General features: G+C 37.1%; 1 protein-coding gene across 9 annotated transcripts in view; it reads right to left on the reverse strand.

Moving 5' to 3' along the window:
• Positions 1-425: 425 nt before the first annotated feature.
• Positions 426-22,031, reverse strand: part of ESRRG (estrogen related receptor gamma) — a 633,225-nt gene continuing 611,619 nt past the window's right edge. For all 9 annotated transcript variants that reach the window (XM_075204251.1, XM_075204255.1, XM_075204249.1 and 6 more), the window contains 2 exons: positions 8,236-8,505; positions 426-4,111 (listed from right to left, as the gene is read on the reverse strand). In XM_075204251.1, the coding sequence (XP_075060352.1) occupies positions 3,867-4,111; positions 8,236-8,505 (515 nt within the window). In that variant the 3' untranslated portion in view covers positions 426-3,866. The remainder of the gene's footprint in view (positions 4,112-8,235; positions 8,506-22,031) is intronic.

Genomic DNA, 22,031 nt, shown 5'->3' on the forward strand with positions numbered 1-22,031 from the left:
TTGCAAGTCTTATGGGAGAGAATCAATTTATAAGCACAGTATCCCCTTTTGAAATGGCAATTGAGCTTGAACCCAATAATCCAGTGGTTCCCAAACTGTGCGCCTGGGCTCCCTAGGGTGCCTTGGAGATCTCACAGGGGAGCCTCGGCCAGGGGCAGTGGTAAGCAAGGCGGGGGACTACTTGGTAATTATTTTGGCTTAGGGGTGCCTTGAAAAAATTTTGGAGACCCTAGGGGTGCCTTGAACTGAAAAAGTTTGGAATCCACTGCAATAATCCCTTAATTGTGCCAAATTATAAAGGGCACATTTTATACAATATCAAGAAGTATCTTTTCTCTGTGCTTATTTTGTACATCTCTGACGATATCTAATTTCAAAACAAATAAATTCAATTCTTACATAAAAACACAACACAAAAACAATCAAAAAGTGGAAGCTTTTTTTTAATATTGCTCTACCATCATCCTGAAAGGAATAATAATTTGACTTACACATCTGAACTGATTGAAGTTACAGAATCATGTCTCCTTTTAGCATTTAACAATATATACAATATAAAATAAATACATTTACACAAATGGACATATTTCTGGAGCACATGGTATGGTACACAGCACAAAAATATACAGTTGATTGTTTTACAGATGTGAAGCCCATCGATATCTATAGACATGGTTTTATTTGTAATTCTGGCTATATTGCAACTCCTGGAGTATTATAATCATCTTATCATATTTATTTTTTTTATTTTTATTAATCTTTTTTTTTTTTCCTTCAACGATCCTTGCACATTAGACTGCCCTAAGATGTTTCTCCTAGGCAGGTAAACAGAAAAGTTTAAATAATTAAAATACAATCACCGACACCCATTTTCTCTTCCATAAGAAAAATAGCAGTTTTAAATTTTTTATATCTTTTTTCGACATCATTTAAATGCAAAATAGTGTAATAAATACAACATTCCAATTTGATTGAGATAACGAGTGCGACTTTTTCACAGACACGCAATCATATTGCTTTAAATAAGGAAACAACAAATAAATTAATTTAAAAATTAAGTTAAAACTCTAAATAATAATTTAAATTTTAAAATCATACTCCCTTTATATTTTTTTTATTTTGCACCCCATGCTATTTATGTAGTATTGACAGAAACATAAATGAACAATAAATCACACAAGGTTTTAATATAAACTAATATTCTTGCCTGTTCAGGTCTACCGGATCTACTGCACCCATGCCCGGATAAATGGCAGAGTAAATGCAGTTCTAGAACAATATTGAGAACTAGGTTTGCAGATTTTTAATGAGGTCTGACACACCAGTATTTAACTATATCTATTATAAGATTTGCCTTAATTTTATGGATTACAATTACTCTTCAATTTTTTACATATTTTTAATTATAATCCAACATGTTTGCTTGAGTGTGCAGTTATACCCCAAGTATAGATATTTAATACAGTGAAATAGATGTTTACAGTATAGTTGTATTGTTTTTTCCCCCATACATATTTATATATTGAACATTACTAAAACAACCTAAACCTGGAAAAAAAAATATTCTAAACATTAAAATAAATAATCTCATTCAATCAGCACCTTTTTTTCTCCAAGGAGTAGTTAAATTTAGTTACTTATATAGGGATTCGCCAATTTCTGAATACCTATCCGAGCTATACATTTCAAGGTACTCGCCTTCTGAATGAATTGTTAATGATGAATTATCTAGAACCACACTACAGTCACTTCTCTACGGAGAAACCACAATCTACAATATAATCCTTATATAACTATTATTTATAGAACCAGGCTGCTTGTGTTTCACCAACCCATTGTATTCTGTTTAAAGCACACAGATTAGCAATAGTCTTGGGAACTTGTATGCAACAGAAAATAAAATAAAATAAAAATGGTTTGCAACAACACAGAGCAAGTTATTAACGTTTAAGATGATTCAGAAAGAAGCCGTATTTACATCACTTGAAAATTAAGCTTGGTTAAACGTAGAAGTAGAAGATATTTTTGGCGTTCTGTTAAGTATAATTTGAAAAGTATTTTCCTTTTAAAGCCTCTTGTTGTGTGATTTTCTCAATTGGATTTTTGATCTGCCGAGGAGTAGTATTTAGAATAAGACTATTACCAGGAAGCCACAGATTAAACTCCTGTAGGCTCCTGAGGAATTGTACATCCAATATTGCCTCTAATTCTACCCTGTGTCTAAAGCGCACGTCACTAGAATCAAACAACCACGAGGAAAACAGGACGATAAGCTTTGTAATGCAACTGGCAAAAGAAAATTGGTAGAAGCACAACAAAGTGGAAACATTGAAAAGCAGAAATATGTTTCTCTTTGTTGATTAAGATTACAATTTTAATTACATTTGTGTACATATAATATGGGCGTTCACATGAAACAGGGAGCGACTATTAACACTGGTATATTGGCAGAGCGTGTTGATGTATTGTAGGTAACTGGAAATTTATTAGCGGGATAGGTGTGTGTGTAGGGGGGGTTACATTAGATTACACCTTTTAACAGTCTCAAACTGAAACTGTTATCATGCTACAACAATAGGAGTTGAAAACCACATTGAACGCTTTAGCTATTCATATAAAATTGCTGTTTAAAAAGAAATTATTCATTTTTACAATTATTATTTATTTTATTTATTTTACTCAACTTGGCCTAAACAGATATATTTCAGACAGTTTATTGCTGGCCTTTGCCTTACCTGCAATATTATTTTACATATTTTTTAGATTTATTTTTTTTTAATTGCAAGTTGACAACTAAGGTTTATCTATTTTTAAGACACTGTAGCAATTTGCAAGCGTCCTCGTGGGGTGTGGTAAGCACATTAGACTACATATATACATTGCAGGTGTAATCTAATATTGTACACTAGGCTTTACATTTCAAGAAACTGAATTTTTTATTTTTTTCGAACCAGACTGGTACACAACATTAATTGCATCCGTGGTAATATGCACCATCCTTCAACTATTGCTTGAGTAAGAGACATATCCACATAATAATCAGTAAATGGCTGAAAAGTGGTAAAGCTGGTACAAAATAATCTCTATTTATAACAATAAAATAAACCAAAAACCTTACTTTAAAAAAAAAAAAAGTATTCTTTTCTTTTAAGGATTTAGATATCCTTATTAATTGTTCATTGCTCAAACCAAAATGCATTTTTGTTTCATAATATCATTAATTTTTATTAATTAATATCATTATTTTTTTTGTAAGTAATATTGCATGGATGAATAAAGCTTAAAACGATTCCCTGAAAAAGTCACGTAGTACTTAACCGAGAAATATCTGGAAGACTTCAAAAAACAATAAAGGAATCAAATGGCTGGGCGGCCTGGATGGAAAATAAAATGCAACGAAGCAGCCAATGACATGTCGCTTAAGGTGGTGAAATTAGAGACTGCTCCCAAGGAATCCTAACAGCGCAATCAGTCTTTTTTTTTTTTTTTTTCTAATTTACGCAAGATATGATTTTTTCTCAATGATTCCTTTCGCTATTGGGAGACAATGTGGTCCATATTAAATTCAGTGGCATCCTATGGATTTTTGTCCTTTGGCAGGGCTGGCTTCCATCTCTCTTAATTAAAGACTTTTTAAATTTTTTTAAAATTTATTTTAAGTTCAGCAGCAAAAAAAAAAACCGATGGGAGTGGAAAAATCTGCACTTTTACGATGCAGAAGGAAAAGTTGACAGCTGCTCCAGTCTTGCTGCTATTTATCAGTGCAGTCACTTGCTTTTAATTCAGTACATTATTTTCCGCAATAATTAGACATATTTTCCCTTATCCTATCAACGGTGCTACGAGGCCACCAAAGGTGCTTTTAGTCAGACCTTGGCCTCAAGCATTTCCAAAAAAAGTTTGTGCATAGGAACTTTTCCTTCCAGTTTGATGTTGTAGAAATGTTGGACGGCCTTGGTGGATGTTTGTCGAAGTAATGGTAAAGTCATCAGTAGTTTTCCGGCCCGGCGGGGGTCTTCGATGTGTTGGCCGGCTTCGTAATCCTGCAGAGCCTCGTGTAAAACGTCTTGAAGTTTTTGAACTGCTTCGACATCTTCTATATGCATGGAGTCTGCAAAACATATAAAACTCAAATTACTTCCTATATTCAAGACAAAATATCACTGCGCTTAGTACAGGCCTGATGCTTTTTTGACGGGTCCTATATAGAAGTAGAAAAGACACTGATGCAATTCCAGGAAATGTGATCTGCAACTCCCTGTGGGCATACCTCTCAGATTTTAAAGATTTCTAATCTGAAGGGGCGTGGCCACATCGCAATGAGGGTACGGTTATGTCACAAAGGGTGCAAGGTCACACCTCCAGGGGCATGCATGGCCACACCATCAGGAGACTGCCGAACACTTCTGAAGCTCTAGCCAAGTTCTAACGCTAGGTACATACTGGAGCGTTTTCGTTCACTAATCGGGAAAATCAGCTGGTCGAAAGTCGGGTTAGTGTGTATAGTGACACGATGGTCGAAAGTCATTCCAAAGTGTCGATTGTCAGCTCATTTGGTTGGTCGTACTGTTTAATATTTTCCGACCAATCACCTGATGATTATATAGTGTGCATGCACTCATTCTCACGATCTCCATAGAGTTTACAGAATCGGGCTCTTTTCAGGCGATGCCGGCAATGAATGTCCCGGTGAATAAATGTAGAGAGTACTGTAGAGGGAATAATTAATTTGTTCGTTCTGAGACAGAATGTTTCATTTCAGAGTCACAGAAGCTAACGAAATTTGTTAGGACGTGTGGATAGCTATAACAAGGAGTTTTAATCAGTGTGACAATGTGACAAGAATGAATGAATGAATGAATATTGTGCTGTCATTCTCTGAAGACTAGAGGACCAGTTGAAGGACCAGATGAAGAGCACAGATCTGAAGGTAAATCATGTCAATGAGTACACATGAATCGCCAGACTGATCGGACCTTCAGTCGTAGGTACAATCGTTTGAGATAATACGGTGGTCAGAAAATTCTTCAGTGTGTACCTAGCCTAACCCTCCTCCCCTAAAATCTCATAGGGGTTGCCGCAACCGTTCACTGCTGCTCTACGAACAGTCAGGACCAAGATCGGTAAGGCAGGACAGACCTCTCAAATTGGGCCTGTCCTGCCCAAATCGGGACAGTTGGAAAGTATAGCTTATGGGATATATCCAGCTAACACAAAAAATATTTAGATGAAGAATAACAAGTAGAAACTAATTATTAATACATTGTATTGTACACACAAATACATAAAGGAATTCTAAAAATGCAACAATAGACCTTTAGGGTGTTTCAGACACTTATGATTGGTCCTTAGCTAACATGTGAAAATTGCTCCCCTGTTTTATGATAAATATGTTTCCTGTATGTTAAAAAAAATTACATCTTAGCTAAAATTGCCCTGAGGTAGATCTAGTCCTTGTACTGCATAACGCCATTTTGTTCAGCCCTCGTCATGATTAAGTCGCCCATAAATCTATAAAACTTAGAGTTTAGGATACTTTTGTTAAACGTAAATCCTGCTACTGCTACTGCTGCTATTGTCTTCTGCAGCAGAAATATCTACAGTGTATTTCCAAGTGATAGCTCAGTTTTTCAGTGTGGCTTTATAAAGACGGACAATAATGAGGAATTGCTGACCTGGATTTCAAGATGTTCTGCAGCAGTATCAATTTGATACTCCTTAAACTCCTGCAGCGCTCCATGGTTTTGTCAAGGTGCAACTGTGCTCCTTTATTTTCCCGTTGCTAAAAACTCAGCAATAGACCCTTAATGTTTACTCATCTATTGTTGGAATGAATGTTATTACATAACAAAGCTGCATTTGCCATCTATGTGGCTTTTCTCCCTCATCCTCAATGGCTCGTCATTTCTCACAGTGCAGCAAAACAATTAATTACTGTGTCATCGTTGATTAATTGATAGTGTTACCTACAGCCACAGTGGCCTAGGCCACACTAATTGATTGAAGAGCTAAAGATATATAACTAAGTGAGACTTAACTGATGTGTATGACTTAGATAGAGGTGCAGTGGAACATACATTACATTTGATCATTACATTGGAGAAGAAAAAATAAAACTATCTTAGAATTTTTTGGGGGAAATTTAATACCGGACTCTATATTAAAAGGCCACAACTTAGAACATAACATAACATATTATGTTACCTTTAAACAGTTAAATGTGTTCTTTTATTAATTTGTAATTATGCTAGAGCAACAGTTGATAAAGCAAATATTGCAGAATATATATAATATCAGTCTTTGTCAGGTAAGTACAGCAGCATTGATGTGATAAAAAGATCTACTCTGACATTTGCCAAGATTACAGCTAATTTGACGGAGAAGGAGGTCCCGTAGACAGTAAAATATCTTGGCCTTATATCTACATAGTAAAATGACCTTATTGCTGATACCCAATTATTTCTCTCTCTCTCTCTCTCTATTTAAAGTCACAGCAACAATATTGGAAACTGCTAATTACAAAATCAATTAAAAAGAAAATATATTTCTAAAAACCGGTCACGCATCCTCTGGCTCTCAGGGGGGCAATTTGGGCAGAAGGTCTCATCTCACTTGAGCTGCGCCAAATCACAAGTCGTCATCCGCAAGTAAGCAATAGCAATCTGGTTTTTCATTTTTCAGCGTGGCTGAGCCCAGCCTGAGATTGATCACGGCATATGGCCCCAGAAAACAAACTGTCAATACTTTGAATGCTTCAGAATTTGAACAAATAGCCGTCTGCCCGCTGAAGCCACTCATTGCATCCCATTTAACAGATTTTATTGACAGTTTCCTTCTTGTAATTAAAGGGAAAACTACTGGCCAGAAACCAAGATAAAGTTCAAAGAAAGGGTCAGGACAAAAGCAGATGGAGGGGCACGGTGTGACTGTCAATGCTACATGGCGTCAGAGCATGTTATTGACATGCAGGTATCTACTGATCAGCATGTGATTAAACGTGGATCTATAGGCAAGTATATGCAAATGTTAAAAGGGACTTAAGGACCATAGAAAAAACCATTAGGGTTACACAAAAGGGAAAGGAACAAAGCTGAACGATTTTTACTTATCTCATACCGTTGACTGCTTCAGCACTTTTAAGTTCCTCATGCGGACTAAATGCTTTATTAACCCTTCCCAAGCTACCTGTCTGCAATGCTCATTTGAACCTATGGAGCCTCGATCGGATCGGCTGTCTTAATGATGAAGTCAATAGATCTATATCCTCTAATTTTTTTTTAACAGATGTATTCTTTGCTCACATTGATCACCTTGACTAAGATAATGCCAATTGTCCTTTTGTGGTATGAGATGTATACAGTGAGCGCTTGTGGACAGATATGTGTCAAACAGTTAAAGGGGTAGATTTATCAAACTTTTCAAAAAGGAAAAGTGGAGGTGTTGCCCATAGCAACCAATCAGATTCTAACTATCAGTCTCTAGAATGTACTAGATAAATGATAGCTAGGATATGATTGGTTGCTGTGGGCAATACCTCCACTTTTCCTTTTTAGAAGGTTTGATAGATCTACCCCAAAATGTCCTTTGAATTATCACAGTATCTATTTTCAGTGTCGGGATTATCTTATAGTAAAGACTTTGTTAATGTTAAACACTCACTGAGTATATGCTCGTCTCTCTACGAACTACAGTAAACCACTTAACAGTATTAACAAAAATAAAAAAAAGACAGAATGACCTCAGTTAGAACCAAACATGGGGAAACAATATGGCTGCCGCTATGTTTCTCCCCACTAAAGTAAATGCGAAAAATAGCTGCAGATGAAATGTACTTGGTAATTCATGCAAATTCACGCAGCAACTTCCAAATTCAGGGCCAAATTTATGCTTGTTCCAGCTACACCCTGGGAGCCGACCAAACAAGCTTGTGTTTTGCATGTGTACCGTGGTCCTTCGGAACAATGGTTCAAGTACAAGTCCTTCTCTGTATAAATGTAAGACACTGGAAGGGAACAATTTCAGGGGACAAATCTGCTTATCTCGTATAGTGCCATGGCACCTACTTATCCACTACTCTGGTCAAGAAGGGCGATAAATACACCTATGTGCATTATCCAATACAAGAATGCATTAGGCACCATCTTGCCAGCCAAAATCATGTGAGAATTATCTCCTGCAAAGTAAGATTAAAAGAAAACAAAGTATCAATCTAAAATGGGGCTGTGGGTAACCAACCTGAGTTAGCAAGTGCTATAGCTTTGAGAGTTACGAACTCTTCCTTCTCCAGTTTCATGGTCTTATACTTCTTGACAAGCTGCAAGATGGCGTTGTTCAATTCCAGCAGTCCTGCCAACTTCGACTGGTCTTCATCCATGATGTAGTCTTCAGCATAGACTAACTCGTCTTCGAATGAGAGAGACCTGTACACAATGCCCAGTATCAAGATCTCCATCCATGCGCTCTGCAGAAGACTCATCTGGTCAGCGAGGGACAAGGTGGAGAAGCCTGAAGTGAAAATAGGAAATGACGAGAGTTCAATAAAATCCACCGATCTATTATAAACATAGCACGCAAATTACCAACCCAGTTCACCTCCATTCAGTTTTACGTTATGTGTGAAACTGCTCTGCAAAAAACATGTTTATTTAAAGTTAAGTAATTTACAAATGGCAAAGCAAATGTTGTATCGCGGCATGGATCTTCAATGAGTTGCATGTATGACACTCTTGAGACATTATAGTTTGACATACTTCTAAGCATTTCAAATAAATAAAAATCGAAGTTTTGTGTATTTTAGTACTAAGGGGTCTATATATCAAAGAGACATAAGCACTAAATTTTATTTTTCTATTTTTTTTTTATGACTCTGGAACTGGAAGCCCAAGTCCAGATTTCCAGCCCCAGTGCTCTTGCGTAATGTTGTCATGACGGCTCACGCGCATTCAGATGAACTCTGAACCCAGCCTATCCAGCAGCAAGACTCCTCTTCCCGCTATGGGGCAGTGTTGCCGGGAAGCTGAGCTTCACTTGGCTGCCCCTGTGACCTTTTACTGATAAATTGGGCAGCCGAATATTTTCAAATCTTCCATTTAGTAAGTAGGCAAATAGCCCCTAAAATCTGTGTCATCTTAGAAGAAAATTCAGAACTGCAATGTTGAATTACATTCATACCACTCTACAGATATATTTCTTGTAGCCTCAGTAGCTGCCAAATCCAATTGCTGCCTACATATAACAATATGCAGCCAGACTGAGGAAGCCTCCAGAGGCCCATGTCTTATAGAGCTCCGTTCCGCTGTGTTGCTGGGCCCCACAATACACGTGTGTGGGATGTTTTAACCGTAGATTCACCCAGAGCCATAATAGTTTAAACAAACATAAAAAGTGTTACAATTATTCAATACTTGCCAATCATTTCACAATGACATCTTTCAGTCTATTATCTGGACTATGTCGGCAATCCTACACTTTTACAGTCTTTAATTAGCTGCATATGATATACTATATATTCCTGAATTCCCCGACATTCTTTGTGGGGAACTCAAATAGACAGGAAGTGTCTCTGGAACGTCCGCGAGATACCTCGCGGCGGAGATTTGATACATTTATGAGCGGAGATTTCTACCGTAAATGTCAGGAGTGTGCACGGCGTGATGTTTGCGCCACATTGAATTCCCCCATCTGAATTCTTTTACTGAGGGTTTTCAAAAAGTGAACATTTCCATTTCTTGACTGAATACTCTTGCAGGCACTTTTCCAACATGAGTTAGTTCATACTCCTCTGCACAAATACAGTGTATTAGTGAGTATTAGTGTATTATAAGCTTCATAAATGTGTACAGGATGGATCCCTTCTGTGATAACTACAAGGCTACATTGATAATAGCTTGACTAGTCGCCGAAAGACTAAACTGTAACTGTGTTTGAGGGTGCAAATTATGCACCCTCAAAAGTGAAATTCCGTTTCATGCTATGGAAAGGAGGAAGAGGAGAGAGATTCAGCAGAATTCTAACAGTTCAAAAAGAACAATACATCTGCGGCAGGTTTATGAGAATAGTCAGAGTGTCCCTTGCTATCTTAACACATAGTCACAAAATAGATCCTTATTTGGTGTTATAAAAACCAATGTACTAATTACCAGGGTTTTTTGTAAGGTTCACTATAAAGACCCAGTTATTTATGACACCTTGGCTTAAATATACCTGAACAAAACAACTTTAGGAATAACAGTTGTTGAACGTCTGGAATGAAGTCATAAATGTGCCCATGTACATGACTTTAAGATAGGGAGTTAATAGATGTTACTGCATTAAACCAGACTGTTAATTTCCTCAATCACATTAGAAGCCATACAGCTATATACAGTGGGAAGTGATTTCCTTGGCCTGTTGGTTAAGTACAGAAATTTGCCAGTTGGCACCTAACAATGACAAGGACTTAATAAAACCATCAAAGGGGATTAGAAGTGATTTTCTTAAGGGGGTCTTAAGACTTGTCTGGATCGTATTCTGAGCGCTCTGTGAAAGAGCAGTGTGAGCATAGAGCAGAACAAAGCCCAGTGTCATCCACACAGTCTACCATAGAAAACAAATGACACATTGCAAACTGATTAAAGAAAAAAATGTCAAGATCATGAGATAAATAAAGCTACAATAATTCAAAGTGTACCAAATCACCGACAGTCACAGTGGAAGCTGCCATGTGCTGGGCGGGTCCAACATTCATTGCAAGGCAGCCTATCAATTTCACATGAAACTCACGACATTGCTGAGGTATGAGGCACTAGGTGCCTCACACCTCAGTAATGTTGCTAGATTCTAGTCAATTGATAGGCTGAATATAATACATTGTGTGCAGGCAACAGGTACACTGTAATACATATGCAGTTAGGTCCATTTTTATTTGAAGTTCTTATTACAGAATATCTAACCATAAAATTAATTCTCATGCTATAATTTCCCCTCTTGCCTTTACACAAACCAGCTTATGTTTATTGTAGAATTCTAATTTGAAATGCATTACATTCAGAGCCCACGAGGTTAATGACTGATATACCTGCTGCCAGATTACAATAAATAGGTGTCCTTGTTTTATTTAAAGCAATATTCTATCTACAAAGCCGCATACATTTCACTGGATGTCCTCTCTATTCGTCAGAATGTAAATGGCAGCCTTTCTTTCAAAGGGGTTACAGAATGAGGTATAAAAAAAAAAAAAAAACACACACACACACGGTTACATTGTTTCTATAAAATTAAATTAGATTTCTTAGGATTCCCAGCAGATCGTCCAAATGCTCTTATTCCAAGAGATTGTAAGCCATAAGTTCAAGAAGTGTTTAGTAGACAGTGCCACAAATCATACCAGCGCTCCTGCATTCTCCCCCTCCTGCAAACAGTAATTTCAGCAAGCAAAATAAAAAAAAAATGCTCTTTCAATTAGCTCACAATGCTGCACTTGTTCAAGAACCTAGTATTTATTTTTTATTCCGCAGCAGCAGCAGATGGACAGAGAATATAGCCCGAAGCACCTTTCGGTGACAGTCTACTCTCCCCTCTCAAGCACTGCTGTTAGTAAATAATTAGATTTACACATTCCCCAATCTCCACACATCTTTCTACCGCATAATTAAAAGTGGGATGATTAGTTTATTGAATGGATGGAGGAACTTTTTTTTTTTATTGAGGTCCATTCACGATTTTATCAGCGCAAGCACTTTTATAGTTGTCGCGAGGGTGCAGGCATCCAATTTTTCTTATCTGCCTGATTAATACAAACGCTGTTTCAGGACGCATTAATTAACAGATACAAATCTACGTTCTCATGGAAGGATCAATACGGAGAAGAAAAGAGGCATCAATGTGAATTTAGTGCTGATGATGGAGAAGACACTCTATTGACATTTACGTGCATAGAAACGCTAACGTTTTCTCCACAGTCTCTTTTGTCCCCGGCCATTTACAAATGAACCAATTTTTTATTTTTTTTTTCCAGGTCTGACAATGTTTCAGGAAGTTTGGTGGGGTTTAATTAAGCCAAAGGTGATATATTTTGTTGTGGTATCACAATGGGGCATAGGGCTCGCTCTTCAAATCTTTTAATAACTAATAAGTCATTGTTAAGCATGACAGCGGCTCACTTGTTAACTTTGGTAACAAACAACAGTAACACAGAAAGCATTGCTCTCTCTATCCTTAATGTACAGTGTCTAGTGTCTGATTAGTTGTGGAAATAAAGAACATTAAGGGACATTTACTGGGGCACAGCAAAAGGAAATTTAACTCATAGCAACCAATCAGATATTCTCTTTTTTTTTCTAAACTGCACTATAAAGATAACAGAAACCTATTGGTTTCTATAGGTTAAATGACATTGTACCCATGCATTAGTTTTCATAAATGGTCCTCGTTGGTTGCAGTTGAGTCTACCAATAAAACATATATTATATTATTTCACACTCTCGCTATCTCTGGTGGTTAGTTATTAACAGGGTGCAGATGTAAAGCAACTCTTAGTAACCAATCAGCATCCAGCTTTGATCGATCTACTGCAAGTTACACAATAAATTATTATCTGGTTGTCATGGGTTACGGCAAGTTTGTATTTTGATATTAAATGTCCCCAAAACAGAAAGGCTATTGTCTATATTGTCTATTGCTTTTTATGTCTTTTTGCCCTTTTTTTTTGAATCAACAGTGTGAGAAATGTCAGGATGTAAAACACCCCTGGATAAAGGAAAACCTCTCACTATTGACCTAATCTGTTGTTTAAAGTGTTTAAAACATTATGTAAGTGTAACAAAAATAAGAGTTTTTATATGTTCCCATCACTGTGAGCACATGCGATGCGAGGCGAGCTGTTACATAGCGAGGACTGTGTATAGAGCAAAGTGCAGGACAACTGTCCCACGAGCAGACCTGGTCACGTGACCTCAGCATTGGATTACCGGGAGTTTGCCTAATAACAGCCATCCATAGTGACCAAATTGTACAGGTCCCTTCACACTGTATGGACACACACAAACATCAATTTGAGGCCAATTTAGTATAAAATCCCCAATATGGCCACCTGGAACACTGCATGTCACTATTGTGTCTTCAACATTCCAACTAGACATGTTGCTCCTGAGTCATTAAGGGATGTATCTCTGGTTTTTGTGCGTATCGTACGCAATTCCCTTCTGCACATGCCCAGTACGTGGACACTCGGCCGTCAACGAAAGCAAGTCCGCTGCGTGTGCCAACGCAGATGACAGCTACAACGGTCTACAATTTCGGGGAGTGAACGGGGAATGGGCGTGTGCCCGTACTCGTTGCACAATGTGGGCGTGGCCAAACTGAAGCGAATGCAGCCACGTTAGAATGGAGCTCTGTGTGTGTGAGAGCTTGTGGTTTTTCTGCCGTATCTCTTGCACCAGCTAAGGGTCTAGTCTAAGTCCTGGGTCAGTATCGTATACATAATATAACATGTGTCTGCAATCAGAAGCAACTGTAACAATGTATTTTATGTGCAGTAGACATTAAGGACAGCCTAATAAATGTTTTTTTAGACAGTTTCCATTTCTAATCATAAATGACTATATTATTGATAGGCAACATTAATTGATTAATATTTTTTTTTTCTGTGTGTTCTTTTGAGATTTCATATTCCACATACTTATTGTTCACATCCTGCAGTGTCTGGTCTAGTACAGCAGAGTGAACCTACACCCATAGTCATCACCACACGTATCTTGAGATCCGCTCCTTGCTGACTCCAGGAGTACGCAGCCGTTGAGAACAACTGCGCCATGCGCTCAGTATACGTGCCTTAATGACTCAGGCCCGTTGTGTGTACAGGGCCGCCAAGAGGAAATATGAGTACCGGTAAAGCAACTTCGTGGGGCCCCGTCCAGAGTCGCAAAAAGGGGATGTCCCAGTACACAGGCAGGCCTGGGCCCTGAAAATATGTACCTGCCCCCTATCGGCGCCCACTGCGTGTGTACATATTTTATATTGAATTTTTATTATGTATCAATTCAAATACTGGACTGTCCAGTTATTACTTCTTATATTTTTTGCAGTTCTGCTACTAGTTAATCAGTTATTGGATTTGGTGAAGAAACATAAAGGTACTTACAATCCTGTTGTGACACTGTCCTAAACTACATTTTCTTTTATTAAAGGAAAATGCAATCAATAATAATTCTATAACCCCACTGAAACCTATAACATATATTAATATGAGTGGAAACACTTCGGTCAGACAAAAAAGCTTCCCATATATACTTTATGTGCGGAAGATAGACACGGGACTGGGGACAATAGGTCTACATGTCTGGCGGAATTCTAATGAATTACAAGATATACATGTTTTAATTAAATAGAATGTTGATAAATCAATATGTAGTTGAAAACTCTCAGTCAATATTTAAGCCGTCCTATGAATATTTAGCTAAATTAATTCAGGACCTTAACGCGTGCAAATGAAATCCAAATGTAATGTTATTATATAAATATTCTCTTTGGATGACTATAGTGTTACTTTAACCTTTATATGCTTACGTACAGCACACTCGAAAATATTTTAAAATAATTTCCTGATACACTTTACACTAAACTGATTTATTTAAGCACATCAAAGACAGGCCTATAAACCCCGTCAATATGTTTTTACCAACCTTGGTCATAGTGTACATTTGTTGCACTTTAAATAATCATATGCAAAAAATATATTATAAACACCTGAGGATGAGAATAGATAGCGAAAAAATTAATTTAATATACAGAACAAAAAGCTGCCCTGCTCATTTAATCACAGTTAAAAAATATGGACAACCCAGCCTATTGTCCTTTCAAGTGAACAATTCTGCATAAATACTGTGAAATATATTTTATTTTGAAACGTTTTCATCGGGACCAGCTGTGATCAAAATAGTTTATTTTAATTAAGATTATTATTATTATTGTTGTTGTTGTTGTTGTTATTATTATTATTATTATTATTAATAATAATAATAAATATTGTTTTTTTTTACTAATAGTGTCCACATTTTTAAAAGCCCAATGTGCCAACGAATCATAATCCATCTGGACAAGTGGCACAATTGTCCTGCGCAGAAGAGACGTGGGCGAAGAAGACGTGCCACGGAACATGCACTGCTCCTCTAAGCACCAGCACTGGCTCCGATGCCCCCGCTCCGTGGAGAGCAGAACGGGTTTTAGAAGGTGGAACGGCATTCGCCGACCTGCCTGCGCCAATGCGCTCCACTAGCGTAGCACATGCAACTAATACAGTCACAGTATTATGACCAGCTTGATGACGGTTGCCCTACACGAAGCAAAGAAACAATTATTTTCCCAAATAAATCAGGAAAAGAATGAGCTTTTCTGGCACTGAAAGGGTGTGGGTGAAGCATGTGGTTCACCAGCCCTCCTGCCATTTTGCACTAAGAGCCCATGTGCATGACAACAGTGCCATGGGCAGCTGTCAACTACTTTCGCTTCTATTTCTTTTTTTTTGCCAGGCGAACTGATGCACTTTGCAGTCAACTTAACAAAAAAGGCTAAGCATAGGAAAGTGTGAAGGACAAAAAATATCTGACGGCTAGCCTTCAAAAATACACTCTCACTTCACAAGGCATGAATGTTTGTTTTCGCAGCCGAGTGTTGACAGAAATAGGCTGCAACGAAGGCGTATGAATTTAACCCCTGTTAGGCATTCCCTCCATGGACTTTTAAACCAGCGCTGGCTCTCAGCGATTTAAACGTACCCACATGCCTGGTGCAATCAGCAAAGTAGGGCATTGACGGGTGTGTTTTGATGCTTTGACTGCTGTTTGTGTGTCTAAAAGCTGACACATTAGACAGTCCTCAAACAGCACACATCATGGCTGAATGCTAATTATACTCTAATGACTCATTGCCCTGTTGTGTCAACATTACATACCTATCAGTAACATGCTTAAGGATAGAGGAATGGCAGATTGCTTTCAATTTTCCTGCTACGTTTTTTTATTTCAGATAATCTGCACCTGTTTGCAAATATTATATTAACCTCAACAGAAATTGAACAGAGCCTCCATATAATACCTAAGTGAGTATTCATGGGGTGTTTATTTTACACCAGCAATGCTTCTAACACTGTATCACAAGATTAAATTCCTACTTGTTTCACAGGGAAGACAATAGGCAATTTCAAGAAGTTTGTGATTATTAGAGAAATTATTAAAGTCACAGTTGGTTTTCATACGACTATCGGGCCAATTACACAATAACCAACCTCTTGGCCCGATATCGTTCCAATTCTGCAGTGTGTATGCACTCACGACCGGCATTGTCCATAGATCTCTATGGAGTGTGCAGAGTCACAATCTTTTCAGCCGATGGTTATGAGAGATGGTTATGATATACCACAGATCTGAAGGTAAATTGTGTAAACTGTGTGTAGTGTGTACACATGAATCGGCATGCTGATTTTTTTTTATCAGTCGTTGGCAAAATCGTTATAGATAACACCTTGGGAGAAAATTTCTGTAGTGTGTGCCCAACTTTTAACTTTAACTTTTTTGTCTGTGTGTGTGTGTTAGGGAATTTAGACTGTAAGCTCCAATGGGGCAGGGACTGATGTGAATGAGTTCTCTGTACAGCGCTGCGGAATCAGTGGCGCTATATAAATAAATGATGATGATGATGATGAAATACTTAATCCCACAGAACAGCCCCCACCAAAAGATAATCTGCGTTATGTCTTAGGCAAAAAGCAGACGGCAGAATTCAAAGAAGAGATAATGTTTTGCGGGTGATTGTCTCTAGAATGGTTTGTGTCGATAACTGTACACTACATTTAGGTTTTATTTACTCTTAACAATTTATTTTTCCTAATAAGCGATATTTCTTTCTACATACCGTAGGTTTCAAGAGTTTAGCCTCTTCGAGAACACTAAGTATTTGCATTTGATACTTTATATACAGTATTTACGGGGCGCTGGGTTACTGCGCCACTAAATGCAATCCTTTGTTTGCTATTAGTGGTACATCACTTTCATCTCAGTGAAACCAGCGTTCACAGTACACGTTCCTCTCAATCCATTAAGGACAACAGATCCCCACTAAACAAATATTCGCTTGTCAGTAGTAGTTGAGACACAAGATTCATTCCACAATACTAAGTATGTTCTGTAACAATTTAAAAGCCGTAAATTGGGCATTTACAAATAGCAAAGATGCTGCCCGCTCACTCAAGTTGTGACCTTTCATTTCAGCGATTTCAGAAAGTGTTAATGAAACACAGCACACGCATGGGATAATTGAGAATGCCACTTAGGTCCCAGTGCTTTGTAAAGAATTTTAACAGGTATCCGAAGGAATGAGCAATTTGAAAAAAAAAAGGTGCTCATTATTGCTACCAGCATAAATTCATTTACTAATGTTTATGGTTTACATGTTTTCTGACACTTCCAAGCACCAATATTTGTTCATGTATCGTTCAGTATTTAAAGTGTAGTTCTAAGTGGTCAAGGATAGAATATCATATTTAATGGGGGCACATCTATCGTAGGGCTGATATCAGGGTAGGGCAGATTAGGCACTTGCAATGGTTCCCTTATTTTCTGGGGTTCCTTGCACCATGATTTATCTTGTTCCAGTTTAGAATTCCAAAGCAAAAAAAGTTGGATTTAGGAACCTAATCAGAACTCTGCTAATGGGCGACCCTGCTCCTTCCACTATATAACTGTCAGTCTGTGACATCCTGCTGCCTCCATTCCCCTCCTCACATCATATCACTGTCCCTGTCAAATGCAGCTCTGTCCTCACTAACACATCACTCATCTCCTGATATTCTCTGTGCTGCTGGATGACCCTGCTCCTTCCACGATATAACTCTCAGTCTGTGGCTTCCTGCTGCCTCCATCCCCCTCCTCACATCATGTCACTGTCCCTGTCACATACAGCCCTGTCCTCACTAACACACCACTCATCTCCTGATATACTCTGTGCTGCTGGAGGACCCTGCTCTTTCCACTATATAACTCTCAGTCTATGGCATCATGCTGCCTCCATTCCCCTCCTCACATCATGTCACTGCCCCTGTCACATGCAGCTCTGTCCTCACTAACACATCACTCATCTCCTGATATACTCTGTGCTGCTGGAGGACCCTGCTCTTTCCACTATATAACTCTCAGTCTGTGGCTTCCTGCTGCCTCCATCCCCCTCCTCACTTCATGTCACTGTCCCTGTCACATACAGCCCTGTCCTCACTAACACACCACTCATCTCCTGATATACTCTGTGCTGCTGGAGGACCCTGCTCTTTCCACTATATAACTCTCAGTCTATGGCATCATGCTGCCTCCATTCCCCTCCTCACATCATGTCACTGCCCCTGTCACATGCAGCTCTGTCCTCACTAACACATCACTCATCTCCTGATATACTCTGTGCTGCTGGATGACCCTGGTCCTTCCACTATATAACTCTCAGTCTGTGGCTTCCTGCTGCCCCCACCCCCTCCTCACATCATGTCACTGTCCCCGTCATATGCAGCCCTGTCCTCTAACACTTTCGCATGAGTGAACAGCTCAATTCCTTCCACAAGACCACCGCATTCATATACTGAAATACTTTGTGCTGCTGGGTGCATGCCAATGATCTAACATTGCTCACTTCAAAACTAAGGATATCCCATAAAACCAGGAGATTGATTTTAATAATCTGCTCACACCGTTTCAAATACACCTTTAAAAAAGAATCTCATCTAGCTAACAAGACAGTGTAATATATTTTAAAATGCTATGAATGTTTGGGAAATTTATTTATGACTTTAACAATATGCAAATGAAGATTGTTTTTATGTTTTTATCTAAATATATTTTGGTACACAGGTATCTTTAACTTCAGTGCAAGACTTCAATATGTCTGTGACTTTTTTATACAGACGAATATGAACATTTTTCTTAATTAAAGTGAAAACTAAACACTGAGTTCCTTTTTGAAGATAACATAACGTAGTTTAAGAATTCTTTAGCACACCCGTGATCAGCAGAATAACTAGTGTCTCTGATTAACCATTTATGTCCAAGCGGTAATTATTTTTGTATTGTAATTTTGCCTAGATAGATAGATAGATATATAGATAGATAGATAGATAGATAGATCGATAGTATAGATAGATGTGAGATAGACAGAGATAGATGATAGATAGATAGATAGATAGATAGATAGATAGATAGATAGATAGATAGATAGATCGATAGATAGATAGATAGATGTGAGATAGACAGAGATAGATGATAGATAGATAGATAGATAGATAGATAGATAGATAGATGTGAGATAGACAGCGATAGATAGATAGATAGATAGATAGATAGATAGATAGATAGATAGATAGATAGATAGTATAGATAGATGTGAGATAGACATAGATAGATAGATAGATAGATAGATAGATCGATAGATATATGTGAGCTTGACAGAGATAGATAATAGATAGATAGATAGATAGATAGATAGATAGATAGATAGATAGATAGATAGAATAGATAGATGTGAGATAGACAGAGATAGATAATAGATAGATAGATAGATAGATAGATAGATAGATAGATAGATAAATATAATAGATAGATAGATAGATAGATAGATAGATAGATAGATAGATAGATAGATAGATAGAGATATTAGATAGATAGATATATGTGAGCTAGACAGAGATAGATAATAGATAGATAGATAGATAGATAGATAGATAGATAGATAGATAGATAGATAGATAGATATGAGACAGATAGATAAATATAATAGATAGATAGATAGATAAAGATATTAGATCGATAGATAGATAGATAGATAGATAGATAGATAGATAGATAGATAGATAGATAGATGTGAGTTAGACAGAGATAGATAGATAGATAGATAGATAGATATATAGATAGAAAGATAGATTAGATAATTATAGATATTAGATAAATAGATAGATAGATAGATAGATAGATAGATAGATAGATAGATAGATAGATAGATGTGAGCTAGACAGAGATAGATAATAAATAGATAGATAGATAGATAGATATGAGGTAGATAGATATGAGATAGATAGATAGATAGATAGATAGATAGATAGATGTGAGCTAGACAGAGATAGATAACAGATAGATAGATAGATAGATAGATAGATAGAAAGAAAGATAGATAGATAGATTAGATAATTATAGATATTAGATAAATAGATAGATAGATAGATAGATAGATAGATAGATAGATAGATAGATAGATAGATAGATATGAGGTAGATAGATATGAGATAGATAGATAGATAGATAGATAGATGTGAGCTAGACAGAGATAGATAACAGATAGATAGATAGATAGATAGAAAGAAAGATAGATAGATAGATTAGATAATTATAGATATTAGATAAATAGTTAGATAGATAGATAGATAGATAGATAGATAGATAGATAGATAGATAGATAAAGGCTAATTTGGTTGTCAGAGTGTAATATACAAAATAAAACTGTCATACAAACACACAAACAATCCACGGCAGGCAGACACGCTCACACTGGTATTGACGACCCCCCCTTTAGAATCCGCGTGGTTTCCAACTCTGCTGTGCTATTCCCTGTGGCAATAGCTGATTTGCGATGTTTGCTTTGCAAGACTTGTAATCTCCATATGAGCCAATGTTTATGAATATACCCACTACTGGGTCAACTGTGAAGGCTCTCTGGCTCCAGCACTGCCAAGTCATTATAGCCTAGCGTTTATACCTTCAGGGGTAAGACAGTCATTTTCCCATCAAAAAAAAAAAAAGTGGCAATCCTTCCACCCCATCCGTCCATCTGGTCACATATCAAAATTCCCTAGTTGTATATTTCTTGTGAGTGTGTACTTTAATATCTACTCTACAGGAAAGAAAGGACATCACAATGATAATAAGGGAGCTAATATAATAAAAAAAAATACAAACATAAAATGGTATTTGGAAAACTGAGTCAGTCATCAATTAATTATTATAATAATAAGTAATTCAAGTCCACAGATTTAAGAAAAAATGCAATGCAGGTTGTGCGTATATATATATATATATATATATATATATATTTATATTTATTTATTCATACATACATTTTGCATCATATTTCACAATATTCATGATCTTCAGTTGTTTTTGCTTGAATATTATATTTAAAGCTCAAAGAAAAGATGTCAATTTTTTTTTAGCCCTTTGGAACTTAAATTCTAAACCTACCCTGTGAAAATAATTTCAGAGTTTAAGAAAGATAGTTTCTAAAGTAGAATTCATGGATTTATCATTGCTAATATTGGAGTTGCTTTCACAACTGCTAATAACTGTTACCGAGTAGAATTCATTACAAAGATACATAGAACACTATTTGTAAAAAAAAAATGAAATAATAAACAAAAAAAATAAAACGGTAAAGAATGACTCCTATCACCGGATGACCTATTTATAAAGACTGTTTGAAAGCATCAGTCAGAAGCATGGGCTTTGTTCCAGCTTTCTCTGATGTCACATTATGTTATTGAGCTGAAGCTTTGTACTGTAAGTTATCCTCGTACCGAGCAGCTAGGGATGTTGAAAAACTTCATGAGACAGTTAAAAAAAACATAAAAAACATTAAGACTCCTTCAAGTCTGTATGACTTATACAGTCATAGACTGTCTTGTGTGTTCACTATAAGTGCAAAACGTATGTGCAATACTCATGCTTAGAACATACGGCATCACTAACAATCTCATAGCGAGTCACCTACACAACGGCACATTAAGCATATATATATATACTGTAGGGAATGTACCAGGTTTATCTGATTGGCTCTCAATTATCACATGATATTAGTGTCACATGCTCTTCAATGGACAGCCCACACCTGCAACTCATTTAAATAATGCCTAAGGAATTTTAGTAGGTAGGAAGTACTAAGCAGAGTTGGAGGGACAAAGTTTTAGAAGGGATTTTCTCAAGAATGGTATTTATGTTAGTAACTGTTCATAGTATTTAGGGGGCATGCCTAGC

The sequence above is a fragment of the Mixophyes fleayi genome, chromosome 3 (assembly GCF_038048845.1).
Source record: "Mixophyes fleayi isolate aMixFle1 chromosome 3, aMixFle1.hap1, whole genome shotgun sequence".
In the NCBI taxonomy this organism is placed as follows: domain Eukaryota; kingdom Metazoa; phylum Chordata; class Amphibia; order Anura; family Limnodynastidae; genus Mixophyes; species Mixophyes fleayi.